The sequence below is a fragment of the Cornus florida genome, unplaced genomic scaffold (assembly GCF_030987335.1).
Source record: "Cornus florida cultivar Cherokee Brave unplaced genomic scaffold, ASM3098733v1 CherokeeBrave_3.0.0_Hap2_Chr02, whole genome shotgun sequence".
Taxonomy (NCBI): domain Eukaryota; kingdom Viridiplantae; phylum Streptophyta; class Magnoliopsida; order Cornales; family Cornaceae; genus Cornus; species Cornus florida.
In genome coordinates, this window is record NW_026775572.1 from 25,966,878 (window position 1) to 25,989,690 (window position 22,813).

Below are 22,813 nucleotides of genomic sequence, written 5' to 3' on the forward strand. Positions count from 1 at the left end.
TCACATCAACTCCATGCACAACACCCACTCAACCATCTCTCTTCTCGGCATCCGCCCTCAGCCCAAACAGCCCACTACCACCACAAACCTTCCCCTTCTCTCTCTCTCAACCCGAGCCACGCCACACACCAACCCTCCATTTTCACTCTCTGCCAGTTTCTCGAGCACTCGAAGAAGCATTTCGAGTGCTCGAGCTTACTAGAGCTTCCTCACACCAAACATCCCGAGCTCACTGCCCTCCATTCGAGCTCTCTCACTCCCCTGCCGAGTGCTCGAAACACCACCTACCATCACACACATCTCCCAACCCATGTAAACCTCTCCTCTCGGCAACTCCACCATCTTCTATCCTCCTCACCTTACCATTCTTCCCACTCATAACTAACCAACCAACCTCCTCAAGCTTCACCACCTACCTCAACTCCTCTCTCATCTCCAACCAAACAACCCACTTCATACAACCCAACCTCACTCTCCCATGCCACCCTCTCGGCACATCAACCTCCCATCATGCACGCCAACCTTGCCAACCATGCAACCACCCTACCCAAACCAACCAACCTCGGCTTCTATCCCCTTCACCCTCGGCATCCACCCTCACCAACCTCACCTTCTCACTCACCACAAACTCATGCATGCCATTCATTCCAAAAAAAAAAAAAAAAAACAACAAACATAATACTATATATATATAATAATAATATTATAAAAAAAATATATATATATATATATATAAATAAATAAATAAGTCCTGTTTTTCTTATTATTTATATTTTGATTTTTACCTGTGTACATTAGTTGTGTTTTGATAGGTCTTCATGTCCAAGTTTGGGGGACGCATTTGCACACTCACATGGCTGACCATCTACGTCGTCGTCACTCTACTTGGTATTATTGTTCTTTTCCCCCCTTTACTCTTTTTTTTGTTTCACTTGTCTTCACACATTGAGGACAATGTGACATTCAAGTTTGGGGGTGCAATAAGACATTTTTGGTTTCACATTTTGACATTTTTGGTTTTATAATTTTTGCTAAGCAATGATAGTGTAACTTGGAACTTGTCGGAGACGAAGCATATGTTTAATACCTTGTGTATAGAAGCAATTGAAATTTTTGAAAATAAAGAAAAATTTGAGTTGAAATGATCATGTAGATTCAAACTAGTCTGTATAAATGTTTCGATTAGATTCTTGCTGGATTTATACTCTTATAAGCTTCACAATGCACAGATGCACATTGGAAACTTAACTGTGAGGCATGCAGCTTGATCAACCTTGACCTTGGCCTAGTTAATTTGATTTGATGAACCTGATAGATGAATATCTTTGGCATGATTTAAGTTATCTAAAAAAAAAAAAAAAAAAAAAAAAAAAAAAAAAAAACTGAAAAGGAAAGAAAATAATGACCAGTTGACGTTCGTAGCATTTCCAACTCGAGCTATTAAGCCCTAGGAGTGTCTCTACACTTAACACCCTAAAGCCATCTGGTTTGGGAGTTGTTGGCCTAACGCTTGCTACAAGGGTTGGTTAGAAAGCTTAAAGGACTTAAACATTGCACGGTCATTTAAAAAATAAACTGGTAATAAACATGGTTCGTTGGAGTTCGTAGCCTTTCCAACTTGAGCTATTAAGCCCTAGGAGTGTCTCTACACTTAACACCCTAAAGCCATCTGGTTTGGGAGTTGTTGGCCTAACGCTTGCTACATAGGTTGGTTAGAAAGCTTAAGGGACTTCAGTATTGCACAACCATTCTATATTTCGCTTATGAGTTACAATAAATTGTCAACAAGCAACAAAAGTTGTCTTGTAAATAAAATCATGCCTTAGGGACCTCATTTAAAGGGGAATTCAATGATTTGAAAACTTGTGCTTTGGAATTGGAAAAGAAAGTAAAAGCCGCATGTTGAGAATCTAATTCACTTTCACTGAAGCCAGAGTTGATTTCCATTCAAGAGATGATAATTGAGTTATTTATATAGACTGTGATGTTGATGCATGTATGTGGAAATGTATTTAACCAATTTTTGTATCAATGCTTCATATATGCAAGGTAGTCTTCCCAATGACCCCATCTCCAGCTCTTTTTCTATTTCAAGTTATTTTTGAGCAATGTATATATCTTATTTTACCATGGATGATATTTTTGTAGTAGCAAGCCCATGGTTGTCTTTTCATTAAATTTTTCATTGTAGTTTTGCTAAGGGACTAGCAAAATGTAAGTTTGGGGGTGTGATAAGCGCCGAATATTGTATATTCAAGCGCCCTAAATTGCATTAGTAAAGTCCGTTGTATGTTAATTTATGTAGTTATCTCCATTTCTATGTTTTTATGCAATTTCAGGTTCATTGGCCAAAATGGAACAAGAATAAGGCCTTGTGGAATCTTGAGCAACAAAAGGTGCCAATGCTGAATTCTGGCAGCAGTAGAACCTGTACTTTGCTCGCCATTTTGACCTTCCAAACTCGAGAACTGGACTTCCCTCATAACATGAAAGATTTAGAGCTCTGAATTAGCTTTCTAAATCTTCAAACGGTTTGTCATTCGGAGCTCGGAGCAGAGAGTTATGGCCTTGTTATCGGAGGTGTGCAGAACTGCCTGGCAGCAATGAAATTCTGCCTTGATCTTCATTTTCGACCAACCATCCTTGAGATTTGGATCTCCACCAAAACATGAAATATTTAGAGCTCTGAATTAGCTTTCTAAATCTTCAAACAGTTCATCATTCGGAGTTCGGAGCACAAAGTTATGACTGTTTAACCAAAGTAGGTCTGGGCGGAGCAAGTGAAGCATGGAGCTTTTTACACTAAATTCGAGTGCTCGAGGCCTTGCTTAGAGTGCTCGAATTTTGGGCAGAATGCCCTTCGGAAATGGCTCATTTCAGCCCACTTGCACCTTGGTTTCTTCATTTTGTTTTCCTCTTTAATGAAGTGGTTGGAGATATTGGTTGGTGGCATTTTGGGTGGTAGATAAGAAGGATAAGAGCCACACAATGAAAAAGGCTACAATTTCTGCAAGATAGAGGAGAGAGAAGAGAGCAAGAAAGGAAGGTGTTCTTGAAGCTAACAAGGGGGAGCTCGTAAATTGGAAATGGAGTTCAAGCTTCTTCTTCATTCTAAGGCTCCAATGGGTAACTAACTCTTCTTCTAGGGAGGTGATGAAACCCCTCCCTTGTAAGCATGTGTTAGTATAGTTTATTTTTGGGGATTACAATGTATTTTTGATAGTCTTTCCATGGTCAAGAGCCTCATTTTTGTTGTAATGAATGTTGAATGTTTATAAATGATTATTGTGAGTTATTCATCTTGTCTTGGATGGTTGCTTTTCGTAATCATATTGCTTGCACTTCCATGGTGACAATGGAAGTTAGATCATGGAATGGTTTCAATGGCATGGAGTTGGAGAACCTAGATAGTTCATGGCTTAGGGTTTCCCTTTGATGGTCTATACTTGATTCTTTGCTTTATGTTCATTCACCATTTAAATTAGGGCTTGATAATCCTTGACTTAGTAAGCATGTTCTAAGCTACATTTTAGTTTAGGTAGTTGATCATGTGAACCTTTGATGGTTTATTCTTGCCTTCCTATTTAAATGAACTTCTTGAGGATATTATAGCAACCTAATATTGTTATGTATCATGACTATCATATATGTTGTTTTTCCCTTAAATTATTCTTAACCTAGCATGTGTATAGGGATGGAGGTGGATTCATTTCCCTAGCCTTCTTTACTTGTACTTCACCACCTTGAATTCTTGCAATTTATTGTTTTATGCACTTTTAATTTCCTAGCTTAAGTGACATCTAACAAACCTCTATAAACCCCTTATCATTCTAAGAACAATTCTAGACACTTAGGTTGCCATAGACTAGCGCAGTCCCAGTGGTTCGACTTACCCGACCAATAGCCTTATTTTACAATGATTCGTGCTATTGCGAAGGTTGATGTATAGTTGATCAACCGATCAGCTGTCGAGAAAGAAGGAGAACTGAATCGCTGGTTGGCTAGCAAATTAAATGAACTGCTATAAAAGTAAGTGCTAGGATTTCATATCAATGATATAATTGATATGTTTCAGTTCCAAGAAGGTTGGTTATGCTGTGGTTAGAGTCGTCATGTAATTCTAACGAATAGATTGCATGCCGACAGGAGTTGTAGGAGTTTTAGTTGCTAGCTTTATTTTAGCGAACTGAACGGACTTGTATGGGAATACTTTTGGGGTTTCATAAGATGTACTCTGTGTAGATTTCTGAGTGTTGTTGTATCAGACACAGGATTTATAGTGAGGATTAAAAGGGACGTCGTGTAATTTAAGCATTAATTGACATGCCGTCGCGAATGGTGCAGATTTTGGCTACTAGTGTTATTTTAGTAAACTAACTGTACTAGTATGGAGGTATTTTTGGCATTCTAATATAATGTGCTCGGTTATAATTCTGTTTATCATTATATTGTGCTATGGATGTTAATTGATGAACTATTTTAATTTATGTTCGATCAATTATATGGATGTGGGAAATTTAAGTTATTTATCACTACTTTAACAATTTAAAAAAAGGATTTATGATTATAATCATATACAGAATACATAATGAAATCTTGCATATATCTGATTTTTGTTATGATTGGTTATGGATGGATTTGATGGTCAAATGAGTACGCATCAATTTATGGATCATTTGCATGTATGCACCAGTATGGGACGGTGGCATACGGAGGGATGGATTAGGTCACAACACTAATCCCTACCCATTCATACATAAGGAATGGATTAACTAAAACAGTTAAATCCTACATTGATGCATGTCCTGTCAACTAAAACAGTTGAACGACATAACGGATGGTTGCTTTACTTTTCAGTATTAGAAAGGAATTTATATATATACTTATGGTACCGTGGTACGAGCTTGAGTCTCCTGATCATGGTTAGGGTGCGTATATCGCATGGAAGGATGACTGGACCTAAAGACGTTCCCTGGTAGGTCTGGGTGTGCATGATGACGCAACGGCGCTTTTGTGTGTTACTTTCTACTCAGGTGTGATGACTGTAGGTTAGTAAATATCCTATAGTGTGTGTATATATATATATATGTATATATATATATATGGACTATCTTTAGATATTGCCGAGCTATCTAGGATGTATCTGCGTATCGAGTTTATGTACGGATTGTAGTAGATTGAAACTTGCATGTGGGCCTGACCCACTCCTATTTTTCAGGTGTTCGCCAGTATCAGGCTTAGAGCTTGATCGTATTGATGCAGATACAGACACTCACTCTTCCGACTACATAGGATGTTCTTCCTTTTTAGTTTTGGATGTACATTCTGAAATTTTAATTATAAGCTTGGGATTATTAGGGGTCCACTAGATAGATTCCCGAGTTGTACGTAATGGAAGGATTTAAATGATATTAATTTATTATTTAAAGTTTGAGGTTCTTTTTATTTTAGATTTTTTTCAGCATATTATTATTTTATTCTTAATTCAGTTTTTATTCCTGCTTGTTTACCTATTGATTGTTTGGTATCCCTCGGATCTGTACTCGGACTTGATCACCCGTGGCTCTAGAGTCGAGGGGTATCACAGTATATATATGTCTGTGTGTGTGTGTTTTTCAAATAATTATTGCTTCGTAGGAATCTGACCCACTTGAATCATTCCTGGATGACTATTTGGCTCACAAAGTGGTCTAAGGTCGCTAGCCAATGAATGGCTGACCTGAAACACAGGCGTGCCAAAGTCCTGATGGACTCGAATATTTCTTGCCAAACTATTCCTACCGGGTCGGATCGCTGACCTAATATGATTCAGGAGAAAGTTGAAGGGTAGGAATGACCCTCTCCTTAAGGTTACTATTGCCTTTAAGAAAGGACTTTAAACACTTAAGATAGATATCAATTAGAAGCAAATTAATTGAACAATAAATATACCTGAATTTGCAAACCTTTCTTCATTGAACTTGACTGATTACAATGATGAATGAATTACAAACTCTTGATTGAAATGGAAAGTGAAGTATTGAATGCTGAAAGATGAACTAAGTACTAAATTGATAGTGATAAACTGAACTTGAGAAGATAAAAACTAAGTACTAAGTGATATAAATGCTAAAGGTTGAACTTTAGAAATTATTTTGGACCTCCTCCTTGTGAGACTTGGGTGAGTCTTTATAGAAGCCTCCACCTGGGGTTGCCTCTTTCAAACCGTTTCTCTAGAAATTAATTGGTTGTAAGCTGAAAATGACTCTTCCTAACCATCTTGTTGAACTGGTTAGGTTGACTGACTTGCACATCTCTCTATGGGCAGATACAAATGTGTTTGACATAATATTTTTAACTAAATGGTGCATATTCTTTCATACTTGATGATTTTGGTCTTCAAGCCATTTTTAGCTCTATGCACCTGTCATGTCTGGTTTGATCTATACATTGGCTTGGAATCATTTGATTACTGACAATCCTGACCTTCATCGTCAGATATAGGTGAGAACCTTCCATCTGTAGTTCTGAACCTCGTCCTTTTCTATTTCAAGCTTTCTTTATGTTTCCAAACCTAACTTGTTGGGTTCTTGAAACATTGGGATTCACAGCTGGTCTTGATTTGAATTATACCAAAGATTCTTCAAGCGATTATTACCCGAAGAGATATCAAATTCATCTTATTCTGAGCTTGCCCATCAATTAGGCGTACTCTCAATTATTGGTAGAGACCTTCGACCCCAGTTGGTCGAGAAACTTCCTTAGGTCATAATGTTTGAGAGATAAATGCCCGAGACTCCTGATCATGACCATAGTTGGCTATGAGTCTTGGTCATGATCATAATGACTGAGAATCTTGGTTGAGATTCATGATCATGACCATTATGACTAAGGGAGTTATGATCATAGTGACTAAGAGAATCTTAATCGTGGCCATAGTGACTCTGAGAGTTTCAGTCACTGAGAGTCATGACCATAGTGACTGAGAGTCTCATGACCATAGTGACTGAAAGTCTCGTGATCATTATGACTGAAAGTCTCGTGACCATATTGACTCTGAGAGTTTCAGTCATTGTGACTCTGAGAGTCATGACCATTGTGACTGAGAGTCTCATGATCATTGTAACTGAGAGTCTTATGACCATAGTGACTCTAAAAGTTTCAGTCATTATGACTGTGAGAGTCATGACCATTGTGACTGAGAGTCTCATGATCATTGTGACTAAGAGTCTCATGACCATAGTGACTCTAAAAGCCTTAATCATGGCCGGTTATGAACTCAAAACCTTATCTCAGTCTTAATGGCCTAAGAGTTCCATTCTTCTTAATTCCTGACCTTAAATCTGATCACCATGATTAGAAATTAATCTTTCGCCCCGATGATCATTGGTTGACCCAATGTTCAGGCCTCGTGATTTCTGACCACATGGCATAATTATTTCGGATTATATTTTAGGTGTTAACAATGACACATTGCAGAGCCACAGTTTCAGGCACTGTCCGGAATCTGACCCACTTGAATCATTCCCCGATGACACATTGCAGGAGCCACAATTTCAGGCACTGTGTTCACCTTTGAAAACCATTGCAGCTACCCGGTTTGGCCCGGAACATTATCCGGCAATGGAGCTGACGTCCTCGGAGATGGCAGCTTTGAATTGCAACTGGCACATCCGTCCAGCTCCTAGCACAAACCGGGTGGTCCGGCAGGTTCTAGGCGAGAACCGGGTGTAACTTTGACGATTCCTATAATGGAAAATGCGCCACCAGCGACTGCGACAAACTCAAGTGCACCAGTGGAGGCACTCCGGGGACTGTAGGTACGCGGGTTGCACGGCAGTCGTCAACACCAAGTGCAAAACGTCTCAGTTTTTCTCTCTCTACATATGAGAGAAGGACAGTACCATAATTTCACAACAATAATAGAAAGACAATTTGGAAAAATATATATAATATGTTGTATATTTTCATGTCCACGTCAGACTTTGATAAAATTCCATTTATTTAGATAACTTAATTTTGACTCCATTATTTTGTCTTTTGACCCACAAAATTTCATTTTTTTAGAATTTTCCCTTAAAAAATCATATATGACAGTGAAAAAATAGATGTAATTCGTTGAAAAATGTATACCAAAGGTTCTGGCCTGCTCCACTGCTTTGTTAAAGATGCAGCAAATATATTCCTCTTGCTTACCAAATAAAGAAAAAAAAACAAGAGTGGTTCTCTCGGCAATATCCACTTGTCCTTGTAAAATTATTGTTCTCTTTTTGTTTAATGATTCAAGTTTTTTTAATTTTTTTTACCTTCTTTTTCTTGTTTTAATAAATAAAACATTTAAACTATTAAAAAAAATACCATCAAATTCTATTTTTTTTTTTGGATTTGTTACACAAATTTTTTTTAAAATTTGAACAAATTACAAACGAATTAACTATTCAGTTTTTTTAATAATATCTTACTAGAAGTTTCATCAAATTGTGTTATCTACAATTTTCCTAATTGGATGTGAATGCAATATCTATTCTGATTTTTCCAGAAAGTTGTATTTTCAACTCAAATGTTGAGTGGCTGAGTTGACTTGTCTTTCTAATTAAATTATTAAAACATGTCGGTGGGACAAAAAAATTCCTGACTTGGATATGCATATTTTATTGGGATAGGTAACAAAAGTATATATTAGCAGGAATGAATATAAAGTTTCAGATCTTATACACAGGTTTTTTTTCAAAATAAAAAATAAAAACTGAGTTCTACTTAAAAAATGAGATCTATCATGATTTTCCTTATAGACTTAAAAACAAAATGAAATGTTATATCAATTTTACATATATATATATATATATATATATATATATATATATTGCCAAACACGCCATATCATAAGTGTTTCAACTAAATAAAACATAACATATTAACTACAAAAAAAATGACTTTTTACCGCGGTGGAAAAGGCTTTCTATCACGGTTTTGAACCGTGGTGGAAACAGCCGTGATAGTAAAGTAGAGATTTTCTATCACGGTTCCGCACGTTCTTTCTACCAAGGTTATGCACCGTGGTAGAAAGTATTATATAATTTTTTTTTTTTTTTTTTTTGAAAAATAGCGTTGCCCATCTGAGTCAAATTAATTCACTTTCTTAATTCACTTTCTACCACGGTTCTCTTATAACCATGATAAAAAATACAATTACTACTATAGTTTTTCCTTAACTGTGGTAGAAAGGATCTTCTACCACGGTTTTAAAATTACCGTGGTAAAATATATACTTTCTACCATGATTATTTTAAAACCGTGGTAAAAAGGGCGTGATAAAAAACTATTTTTCTTGTAGTATATATATCTTGTTATCAGCTATTTTATAAATAGATGGACCAACTTTTTTTATAATAACACATTGTCATTGGGTGAGTACACTAATAGACATGGCGCGCCTGGCACATCTAATGTCTACTTGTTACAGGGTTGGGACCTTGACAAGCCCCTTGACAGCCATGGGATGCTGTCAGCGTGCACTGGGGGTGCCCAGTGGCATTTTCGTAAATATGGCAAAAAAGTGAAGCTTGGAGTTTTGGTTCGGGATCTTTATGGGAGCTACCTTGAGTCCATTAAAGATGGTTGATGCAGACGGCACTCGATTTGGATGTCGTGCACTTTGAGACATTTATATGTGGGTGCAGATTAGTGGACTTGGCACGGGCTAAGTTCACAAGGTTGGCTCAGATATTGCTTAAAGCATGGACCACACAAGTCATAGACGTGTGGCATAGTCAAGTCAGGGACATGGGCACAAAGCAGTGGGCGAAGGCAAGGCTCGGCGTGCAAGGTTGGCTCAAGGGACTCAGACATGGCTTATTGTTACAGAAGATTGCTAAATGGGCTCAGGTGGTTGGGGGAAGTTACACTTCCCACTAAGTGGGCTTAGTTGATTGGGGGGAGTTACACTTCCTACTAAGTGGGCTTAGTTGGTTGGGGGAAAGTTACTAACACTTCCCACTAAGTGGGCTCAGTTGGTTGGGGGAAGTTACTAATACTTCCCACTCGTGTGCATATATTATGGGGAGTGGGGGTGTGCTGAGTAACTTCCCATGCATGTGGCACAGATCTGAGGGGACAACACACAGGTGGTTAGAGTCGGTTTTCTTCCACTATGCTGATATATAGAAGTTGGCAGATAATGTGTAACTTCCTGTGGACAAGTGGCATGAGCAGAGCGTGCCAACAAGCTAGTAGTTGGGCTTGTCAACTACATATGCAGTGTTGGCACACTTAGTGGGTGCCAACATGACCCTAGGTGGATGGGGGTGTCATCCACCACTTTAGTGGGTAGTTGTGGGTGGATGGGGGTGTCATCCACCACTTTAGTGGGCAGTTGTGGACGGTTTTGAGAGTTTGTCTATATATTGTTAATGTAGGTTCTATAGAGAGGGCAGATTAAGAGTGAGACACAGAGTTGTGTTGTGAGAGACTCTTGTATGCTTCTGCAGGTTGAGGCCTTTCCTTGTACTGTTTTTGAATAATAGTAAAAGGTTGGAAGCCTTGTGCTTCTGTAAATTCGTGGGTGTTATTGTCCTTATATTCTTGCAATTATACTTGTGCGTGAGAGTGTTTTACTTGTTGTGTGTTCTAGGCAGCAAGTGTGAGTTGGCTGAGCTAAGTTAGAAATTCAAAGAAAGGCTGTTCATATTTCTGGCTTAGTGCCATCGCAGGCCACTAGATTCGTGTTCAGAATTTACCCCTGTGACATTACTCCACTAAAGGATCCCATCAACTAGACCTTCAATGGATCGAATTTTTATTTGAATTCGATCTAATAATTAAGATATGGATTGAGTGATAATTTATTAAGTTAACAAATCGAGTATGGATTATGGTCAATTCGTTAACAACCCGATTCAACCAAATATAATATAAAATATTCTATACTATGATATGATATAGTTGATGAAAAAATTAATCAAAAATATTGTTTACATAGAGTTTTATCATGTATAGTATGGGTCAAGTGCAAAAAACACCCCTCAAGTATGCATATAGTGCATATCACACCCCTCACGTGCAAAAAAACACCCCTCAAATTTCAATTTGGTGCAATTAGGTCCCCCTGACACATTTAAAATTTAAATTGACCAAATTAGCCTTATTAATAATTTTATAAAATATATAAAAATAATTTTTTTTTTTTTGTAAAAAGACCAAAAAGGACATTAAACATTATTTTGCAAAATAATTTACAACCCTAATATAGAGCCGATTGCAATTAGATTGACGGTTGCAGAGAGCGGTGAAGAGATCGGCGGTTGCAAGCATGATGGCGGAACGACGGCAGCGAGCTCTAGCGCCGCCGAAGGTACTGGCTGCAGCGAAGACCAACCGGCGAAGATACTGGAGGAGCTAATGGTGGGACAGCATGTTCCCTGGGATTTCAGAGATGCCGCTATCATACACACTGTCGCTCCGGCCAAGATTCAGATCGGAGAAGCTTCTTCGCTCCGGCCAAACTCCGGATTCTCGCTAATTGCATCCTTACATCCTCGCTAATTGCGCCGCCGGGTTTGGATTGAATATGGTTTTGAGATCCTCTGTTTCTTCTTTTTTGGTTCATTGTTGAGTTGTTAGAAGTGGGTTTGGATTGAATACGATTTTTGAGTTCATTTAGAGTGTTGGGTCTTTGTTGGTTTTGGGGGTTTTGTTGTGGTAATGGATGTGGTGGCGTTGGTGTGAAGCGGCAGTGACGATGAGCTCGGTGGGGATCAAATAGGTGGGTAACTGCCCGGCGAGCACATATGGAACTGGCGACGAGCAAGAACAGAATGCTCGGCATGCAAGGAGTGAACAACAACTGTAAGAGTCACGATGCTAATCGGCGGGCAAAGATTGTTGACGTCTAGCTCTCGCCGTCGGCATTGAAGATGCCGTCGCCGGAGGTGATAGTACTGTTAACACTTCCCTTTTTTCGTTTGTACAGTACACGATGATATTATCACCTGCATTAGTTTGCAACAGAGATAAGTTTATCATGTTTTGCTCATTTTATTGCCTGTGATGATTGTGGGGTGGAGGTTTGAAGATGATAATGGGAGGTTTGAGTTGTGTAATAAAATGGGGTTGTCGTTTTGGGGTGGAGAATAAAGTTTGGTAGGGGTATTTTTGGAAGAGTAAAAGGGTAAAATAGACATTATATTAATTGAGGAGTCTTTTCGCACAAATTGAAAAGAATAGGAGTGTTTTTTGCACACCTTTTTAAATAGGGAGTAAAAGTGTTACGAAATGTATACTTCAGGGTGTTTTCTGCACTTACCCCTGTATAGTATTAGGACCCTAAATTAGACACAGTTTTTCTTCATTTTTTAAAAATTCTTTTCATCCTCCTATTGTTTTATTATTATTATTATTTTTATAAAGAATAAAATATCAAATTTCTCTCTTTTTCATATATTTTGGCCCTTCTCCATCTTTCTATCTTTTTAAAAAAAATTATTTTGAAATTTTAACAAAAAAATATACCTCCTATTAGATCAAGATCAGATTTAATAGATCAGATATAATATCCGATAAATTATCAAATTGGATATAAAGTCAGAAACATATATAATTCATTGTGTTATTGGACCGAATCACTTATATTCTTTATCAATTCAGGTCCAATTCGAATGCGATCCAATCCAAATCTGATCCGTGTTTATAACCAAAGTTCAACAGGCGGGATTCTCTTCCTCCATACACATGCGTGCATGTATATTAGTGTGTGTGTGTGTGTATATATATATATATATATATATGATAATATTGACTAATTTGATCGGGCACACAGAGTCTTTGAGTCCAGACAATACCTTCGTCAAGCAAACTCAGACCAATAAATAAGTAGGCCGAACATAGACAAAATCAACGTTGTCTTGAACTTGTTCCCATTTTTTAACATCTTGAAACAAAAATCCTGAGACTTGAGAGTTGAGGAAATGGCGCACACAAGATATATTCTGTATGCTTTGTTTGGCCGGATGAAATCAATTAGAAAATAAAAAAAATAGAAATTTTTTAAATTTATTTGGGATCTGTTTGGTTAGATGAAAATGGATGGTGGAAAGTGAAAGTGAAAGTGAAAGAAAGTGAGGTGAAAAAAAAGAAAATTAAGTTTTCATAGTGCATTTGGTTAGCATGAAAAATTTTCAAGAAAGTTGTGAGAAAATATTATATTATTAGTTTGGATGGAATGAAAGAGAAAAGAAAATGATTGTACTTGTCAAAATTGCCCTTATAATTTTAAATACTATAATATATAGTAACGAAATTCAGGTGACTTGGTGTCTCATACAAGTTCAGAATATTATCATCAATAACAAAATTTAATGCATGCATTAATTTTACTCAAATTTTTTTGTATTTTTAGTATTTAAAATTATATATATGTATGTATGTATGATTTGGACATTACAGTTTATATAGTAATTGTAAGAACTTTGATGAAATCGAATAAGATTAAAATTGTTCCACTGTATGTTTGTTTATATTAGAATAACTAAAACTAATAAAATTTTACATATAACAACCAAGTTTATGGGTTTTTTTTTTTTTTAATTCAACTAAAATTATATAATATAGAATATTTTGTACTATTCTTTTTAAGGAACATATATATTCCCTAAAACTTATAATAACTCTAATATCCAAATTCTAAAACCTAGTTGATATGTATACAGAAAATACCCACCATAATATTTTATATGTATATATGTATTTGGAAGGGAAAAAAAAAAAAGGGGGAAAAAAAGAATAAAGCGTTAAAAATAGATTTAAAATTTTAAAATATAACTTAACAAGTTTCCCGAGAAACAAAATTTTTCACTTATTTTATACCGAAATCGTTTTAGAGAAAATTAGGTATTTGCGGGAATCCAGTTTCCTGAAAACTTTCTGTTTCATCATAAATTAATTTTTCGATTCTTTTCATTTCTTGTTAATTCTATCTAACCAAACGAACTCGGACTTTATATAGAAGGAAAGGAAAATTTTAATTTTATTTGCACTTGCCTATTATCCTCCAAAACTTTTCCTCCACAAAAAACGGAAAATAATATTTAAAAAATTATTGGGGAGGCAACCAGTTTAGTGGCTTCTGTCTTTATTTTTTTATTGGGGAGGCAACCTGTTTAGTGGCTTCTTTCTTTATTTTTTATTGGGGAGGCAACCTGTTTACTTGCTTCTTTCTTTATTTCTTACTGCGTTTCTTTGTGTGTTTGGGCCATAAACTATTATATAGATGATGATGTAATACTTGATAATAATATACTTGAGAACAACAATATATAATTGTACCCCAAAAAAAAACATATAATTAATTTTTTTTTTTTTAAGTTTCGTTTCTTTTAAACTAATAATTATTTTTACCTAAAAAAATATTATGAAGCCTTATTTTAAATATAAATAATATAAATAAATATTAAATAATTATATTATTAAATTTAATAATCCATCATTACTATTTCTTTACTTAAAATAGATTTCATCAAACACAAATTTATTTAATTTTTTAGTATTTGAAATCATATAGGTAGTTTTAGTATGTATAATCACTTTCTTTTCACTTTTATGCTACCAAACTAAGTAACTAATGTTTTCCTACAATTTTCTTTAATAAATTTTTATGTTAACCAAATGCATGTTAGAAAATTACTTCTTTTTTTCATTCACTTCACTTTCTTTTTATTTTTTATTTCTTTTCTTACTTATTTCCATCTAACCCTCAGTCATAATATTTTAACATAGAAAATATTTGTAATTTATTTATTTGGAGATATCACTTGTGATGATTTGATTATGCAAAGAAATTATAAGTAATGCAATACTAAAATATGTATATGTTTCTCTCTCCTTTTTCTTCTTCTCTCGGAAAATAAAACAAAATATATTGATTATATTATGAAAATTATAAAGTAAAAGTCAGCACCGACAACTTAGCTGGTAAGGTATTTGGAGTACTCTTCTTGTGTCTTTAATTTTGAGTCATGTAATTTTTTCAAAAGTCCAAAAGTGTATAAGCCAGTGAAATGATTCTTCTACGCAAAAACTCAAGTATATAATATTTATATACTTGGCGCCAAGTTACAAAAGAAATTCATATTATTGTAGGTCAAATTTAAGTGTAAAAAAAATAAAATAAAATAAAAATTTAAACGTAAGAGAGGACCATATTATATATATCGATGATCACACTCTGAACTAGTTTGTGTTTACAGACTGAAAAAAAAAAAAATCGTCAGTGCCAAATCGTTTTTGCAACTAATGGAGCAAATAGAGATCCCCCAAAGCTGCATTTCCTCCGTTCCTCATGATGAACACCTCATGCTCCAAACTCTTGCTAGAGAGACAAACTGTGATGGAAATCTCTACTTAATTATTCCAAGGCTTTTGGTGTCCACGGAAGGCCATTCATGGTGTGATGGCCTTCCAACGACGCTTCCAAGCCCGCGAAACTGATCTACTCCTACCCAGTTTTCCAAAATGTGGCACCACCTGGTTAAAAGCCCTCATGTTCACCATCGCGAACCGCACTTGTTTTGCTCTCAAAGACAGCCCCTTGCTCACCACCAGCCCTCATGATCTTGTACCCTTCACTTAGTTGGATCTCTACTTCAACAAAAACCATCTCCCAAACCTTGAAGACCGTCCAATTGATTACCCGAGAATTTTCTCTACCCACACACCCTATGCATCACTACCGGCTTCTATTATTAGTAGAGATACAACGCCTTGGTGCCGCACTGTCTATATGTGTCGAAACCCTTTGGACCAGCTCATTTCCCTCTGGCATTTCTTACTTCATTGTCAATGTTGCCATGAAAATGGTATGTCACAACTTTCTTTAGAAGAAGGTTTCGAATTGTTTTGTAACGGAGTTCAAAGTTTCGGGCCTTTTTGGGACCATGTGTTGGAGTACTGGAAGGCGAGCTTGGCGAATCCAAACAAGGTACTATTCTTGAAATATGAGGAGTTGAAAAATGATGACATTGTCAACTTTGAGCACCTGAAGAAGTTGGCTGAGTTCTTGGGATACCCTTTTTCAGCAGATGAAGAGAGAGATGGTGTGATAGAACAAGCTTCGAGGTTGTGTAGTTTTGAAAATCTTAAAGATGTGCTTGTTAACAAGACTGGCAAACACAAGTCAGGGGTTCAAAATAGCTCCTATTTTAGGGAAGGTAAAGTTGGTGATTGGGCCAATTTTCTAACTCCTTCCATGGGAGAATATTTGAACAATCTTGTGGAAGAGAAGCTGGCTCGCTCCGGCTTAACATTCAGGCCAGGTCTTCTTGATCAACTGGGATCCCATCCCGCGCAGAAGGGATCACGTGCTCATATGGTGCATCAAAATGTTGTTGTTTCAGTACATAACACGTAGTCCAATGCAACTCGTGCAGATCTTTAATACGAGACTCTAATTATGCCTGTGCATCAAAACGGTACAAAAGATTTCCTCCCTACAGGAGGGATCCTATAAGTTTGTGCTAGCTCATCAATAATTATTGTCATGATGATTCACTGTGGCTCAATTGTTGTACTATTTTCTTCAATTTTTTTTTTTTTTCGGAAAGTTATTTTCTTCAATTTATTCGAATAATAAAGGAAAAAAGCACTCTATCATGAGAGCACTCTCAATGTGATCTTGTGTCCGAAAACGACTAGCATACAATCCACAAATAATGAAATATTAGTGCAAATTCAGATAAACATAGTTGGGGATGAAATTTAAGGTTGGCATGTAATTCAATAGTGGAATTAAAGCTGGTGGGAATCTCACTACGTAACACACAATATAAGAGAAAAGAAAAGACAAATCTATATATTCAAATAACAACATTTACTGGTTACAACTAATTTATATTCCTAGTGTGCTAAATTATGAAAAATACTGTAATGCTTCAAATTTTTTGATGAAATTGTATCACTGACTAATTAAATATTCACATCTAGTGATAGAATTTATTAAAGTGAATGCAACTTTACATACTTCTATGTGACAAGATATAATTAGTTGAGAACATTGAAGACATAATTTTACCGGTGTATAAAAGTCTTTTTATTTCATGAATTATTTGTCCATCTTAAATTTTTGCTTATTTGTTTAATTCTTTTAAGGGATTAGACAAACATGAAAGTCACAATCGTTTAAGGGTGCAACTCAGGCGGATTGGATTGGTTAGAGGTACAAGTCAAGCTCAACCTAACACATCAAATATTTAACCTTAATCCGACTTTCAACCCGAGTCCTAATTTTTTTTTTTTTTAATTCAAACAAAACTGTAATGGTAAAATGTTCAAGCTCAGGAAAAATAAGGTTGTTCCTAATTAAGTTTGAGATTAAATTGACCTGCCTAAGTTTTTCTTTTTCTGTTTTTATTTGAAAGGTGTGACCAGCCCAAGTTGTTCTCAGCTACCATGAAGCTCGTGTCCGCAAACTGCTGAGATACCATGAATACATTCCATAGATATATATATGTGCGTGTGTAAAATACATACTAATATACAAATATGAATGTGTGGGAGCGGCGTCAATAGTGGGGCAGGGCTTGGGCTGTAAATGCGTCGAGCCGAGATTGGGGACATTCAAGATCGGCTCGGTTTATTTGGATTGGAGTTTGAGCTTAGCTCAAGCTCGATTGAGCCTAGCTTAGGCAAGATCGAGCTCAGCTCGGTTCGTGAGCTCGTTAACGGCTTCAATATTCATCAATGATTTCGTGTTTATTAGGGGTGGACAAATAATCTGTGAATCCGCGCATCTGATCCGTACAGATCGGTGGCGGATTAAAAAAAATCGAATCCTTAGTTCACGAATCGGATCATGGATTGGACTATTAAAAATCCAATCCGATTATATATTTTTAAAATATATATTAGTTAATTTAATTAGTTAATAATAATTTAATGGAGTCTAAAGTTGTATTAGTTAATAATTTTTGAAATATATGAATTAATATTAATAAATTAAAAGATTAATAAATAATAAATAATATTAATTACAAAATAACAATGGATAATTTAGATAAAACCCAATCCTTGGATCTAATCCGATCCATTATTACACGAATCCGATATATTAGATAACTGATCAGTGGCGGATTAGGATTTGTCTAATCCGTAAGGGAGCGAATTGGATTAAGATTGATGCCTAATCCAATTCGTGGTCACCCCTAGTGTTTATACATATACACACACATCCACACAGATTACCAGATCATCTAACTGAGGAATAATTCACCATTGCCACTCCATAGATGTCTGATCTGAACCCTTTTCATCTTCTTTACACTATCAAACAAAAATGAAGATTCCACCAATGAAATCACGAGAGAGGATCCAGAGAGCAAGAACCTTGGACTTTAAGGTTGCCGACCTGTGGTCGATCCGGTGGATGGCGAAAACTGAAGCTTTCTGGTGGTATTTAGATAGGGTTGCTACAGCGGCAGATGTCTGTTTGCTGTTACTCTTTAGCGTGAAACGAATGAAAGTGGGATGGTATTAGCTAGGGGTGGCAAATGGACAGGTTAGGCCGGGTTTGGGTTGGGTTAAAAATGGACTGGTCAAAAATGTATAGGGTCAACCCGTTATGATCCGGGGAATCATTAATTTTTATTATTGTTATTTTTAATTATTTTTTTAGGAAGGTTTTAAAATTTTATTTAATAACAAATTTTTTTAAAAAAATTCCAAACTCAGTAATATTTATCGACTCGTTAGAAGAAATATTGATGTTTTAAAAATTAAATTTTCTTAAAAATTTTGATGTTTACAAATACGGAAAAAGAAAATAAAAAAAAAAATTGTTGCGTGAAACCTGACCAACTAGCCAAAAATATTGATGTTTTAAAAATAACATTTTATTAAAAACTTTGATGTTTACAAACATGGAAAAGGAAAATGTAATTTGCATATTTGTGAAAAAAAAAAAAAAAAAAAAAAAAAAAAAAAAAAAAAAAAAAAGAAACCATGAAACCTTCTTAAAAATTCTGACATTTATAAAAACGGAAAAGGAAAATATAATTTGCATATTTAAAGAAAAAAAAAAATTGATCCGTGAAACCCAACCGACCTGTCCAAAATATTAATTTTTTTAAAATATAAATTTTCTTAAAAATTTTGATGTTTACAAACTTGGAAAAGGAAATGTAATTTGTATATTTGTATAAAAAAAAAAAAATAATAAATAAAAATGACACTTGAAACCTGACTGACCCGCTCAAAATATTGATCTTTTAAAAGTTAAATTTTATTAAAAATTATGATATTTACAAACATGAAAAAGGAAAATGTAATTTGCGTATTTGAAAATAAATAAATAAAATAAAATAAAAAAATTGACCAGTGAAACTAGCCCAAAATATCTGGGTTGGCCCAACCCAACCCGATTTCGGGTTGAGGTTGGGTTGGGACTAGGCTGGATTGGACCAACTTGCAGCCATAATTGTGAATGAGTGAATTTTAGAGAGAGAAATGAGTTGAGTGAAATAATAGATGTGTGTTGTGTGTTAATTATGTGTTAGGTTAAATATGTGTTCAAATTAAGTGGTTAAAAATTAACCAACCTATTTTTGAACCATCTTAAATATGATTCACCCAAAATCATTAAAAAACTAGCAGATATGGACGGGTTGATGGTTTATGACCCATTTTGGCATCCCTTGTATTAGCCTATTAGGTTTAGGTTTAAATGATAAATGGGCTTGGGTCTGGGAAAAGTATTGGGCTTCATACTCTTTAAAGGGTCATGTTATACTGTAATTGTGTTGGATGGAATTCAAAGAATGTGAAAATGGTTATACAGTGAAGTGGGCCTTCTTAGTTTTAATGAGTAAATGGGCCCTTACATGGATTCAAAAGATTATATATATAGATATATATATTTTAAGTACTAAACATGCCTTTAAACGAGCTTGTTCACGAACAAATGAACCGAACAAAGAGATGTTTAAGATTGACTCGTTTATTAAACGAGCCTAAAATTGTTGTTTGAGTTTGTTTCGTTTATTAAACAAATGAACACAAATTAAACATTTAGCGATCCGAACTCGAGCTATTTGTTGAATGCTTAGTTCATTTACGGCCCTACGCACGGCAAATTTGTGACATTATTTTGATGAGCAAATATTACCGCCTATGCAAAACACCGAAAAATAATAAATAAAAAATATATTTTACATCCAAAAAAACGAGTAATGTGTTAAAAAATATACTACACTATTTTAAAAATAATAATAATAATTAAGACTAACCAAGTACACCATGATTTTGAGAGCCAAATGTAAAACACCACTATAGGATATGAGAATTACAACATAGAATGCGGACTTCTTACCCATTCTTACCTTCTTATTATTAAATATGGATCGACAAGTGCTTCCAGAAAAAACAGAAATAGATAGTGCGTTTTTTCTCCTTCCAGCAACAACAATGTCATCCACTTGTCCCCGTAATTATTGTACTCTCAATTATTTAAAGACCCCATTTTCTTTTCCTTGTTTTAATGGATGAGACAATTATTGTACTCTCAATTATTTAAAGACCCCATTTTCTTTTCCTTGTTTTAATGGATGAGACGTTTAGACTATTACTCGAATTGTTTGTATTAATGAGACAAAAATGTTAATACGACGTCTTTAATGAAAAAAATATGATAAATAAGAGCTGTAAAAGAAAGAAGTGACATTTTGGTAGAGACTCAATTTGAAGGCATTGTAAAAATAATTACTTCGTAGTTTAGAAATGAAACGGAAGTAGAAGACCCTCTGCACGTGTTCGTATAAAATATACAACAATAATAGAATAATATATATTTATTTTAAATTTAAAATATAAATAAATAAAAAATTTAACTACTTTTCTTTTCTAATATTTAAAATAGGGTAAAATGCAAAAAAAAATCTCTGAACTATTGACTAACATGCAACAAATCTCTCTAAACTATAAAAGTTGCAAGAAATCCCCTAAATTATACATTTTTGTTGCAGGTAGCCCCATCCGGCCAAAAGCCGGTTAAATCTCGCCGCTAAAATTTCATGTGACACGCAATATACTATTTAATGACTATAATACCCTTATGAACACAAAAAGACTCTATTACCCCACTACAATAGTCAAATGGTCAAACCCCTCTTTAACTTCTATTACATCCCAACACACCCTCATCCAAACACAACCTTATCCTTCCGTCTATATACCTATCTGTATATATATAGTCGAATTTAAAATATAAAATACTGTTCATCTTCCTCGTATAAATGAAAAAAAAAAAAAAATCTTGCTACAGTCGAATTTAACCTTGTTGGCCAAATTGAACCCATATATATATATATATATATATATATATATATATATATCATACTTGTGATTGCTAAGGAATAAGCAATCAATCGAAGAGAGAGAATGGAGAGATCGAGCAATGGTGAAATTCACTTTCCTAATTACTCTAATTGAGTCCAATTAAAGGGCATTCGGGTTTTGGGTTGCAAGAATAGGAGATCTTGTGGCCACGCGAATCTGCTACTGGGATCGGAGTGGTGGATGTCGTCTGAGGAGTGGATTTCCCTAATGGGTACTACACGATTTACCCATCTGCAATCTTTGATTTTTAAAATTCTTGATGTTAATCAATCCAAACACCTCATAACCAACCGCACACCCAAACACGACGTCTCTTCTCTCTGTCATCTCTCACACTCTCACTGTCTATCTATATATATATCTATCCTATCTCCTCAGTCCTCACTGAACCCCTCTCTCACTATTTGTATATATATTACTAATATACACACACATCCATCTCTACACGCAACTTATTCGACCAAAAAAAAAATATAATAAATAATAATAATAATCTATGCAACTTAGCTTAACCCAATTTCCGCTGCTCTATATCATCCACGCATACTTCATGTCCCACATTCAAATCAAGCATGTAAAAGGAAAACATTGTTCAATGCCAAAATCAATTTTTGTGATTAAATTTATATTCTGGTTACAACCTTCTCAAAGCACAAAATCCTTTTTGTTATAAGAAAACAAAACAAAAAGGTTAGGATGAATTGCTCATGTGAATATAGGAACTAAGTGGTTAGTTTCAGAGTTGGGTTTTATAGGTGTGGAGGGAAAAATCTCCCTCCAATAAGAGCAGTCCACGTTATCATAAATATAACTTTATCTTCGATAAAGTTCAAAGCCCATCTCGTAAAAAGCTCAAGTTGAGTTGGTCATTAGCCCAAAACTACTGTTATCTAACTACCAGCTTTACTAAAGCCCGAATCAAGATGCCAGCAGCCCAATGTCACTAATGACAAACTTCTAGCCCATGAGCAGAGTCATGTGGCCCAAGTTAAATGCGGCCCAAATCCATTTAAAGAAGGAGCCGGTCCTGCAAGGAAAAGGATTCACCAAAAGGAAGCAAGTTCTGTGTAAGGAAAATCTGGTAAAGGAAGAATTATAAAGAGGAATGAATTATATTTGTAAATAATTTTTATATGGAAAGAATTAGAGGACAAGCAACGCGAATCCTACCATAATTCTTCTAACTTTTGTATATAAATAGAGGTCTAGACCTCCAATAAAGAAAAAAAAAACAATTCTACGCCTCTCTATACACTGTTCTTGTTTATTTTTATTGTTTATTGAGTGAGTTGTGTTATTTCTCCTAATCATTATTGGTTGGGCAAAATTTTGCACCTACACTTTGGCGCAGTCTATGGGAAACGTGTGCAAATATATTCCTACTCTTGTTTTTGTTTCACAAGTGAATCCTGCAGCTACCATCCAGAATGTCGAACGGAGGGTCTTCAGCGGATCAACA

General features: G+C 35.3%; 1 protein-coding gene across 1 annotated transcript; it reads left to right on the forward strand.

Annotated features, from left to right (window-relative positions):
• Window positions 1-15,751: 15,751 nt before the first annotated feature.
• On the forward strand, window positions 15,752-16,378 carry LOC132295889 (cytosolic sulfotransferase 15-like). The gene has a single exon (XM_059794153.1). It carries the CDS (start codon window positions 15,752-15,754, stop codon window positions 16,376-16,378), a length of 627 nt encoding a protein of 208 aa, XP_059650136.1.
• Window positions 16,379-22,813: the final 6,435 nt, after the last annotated feature.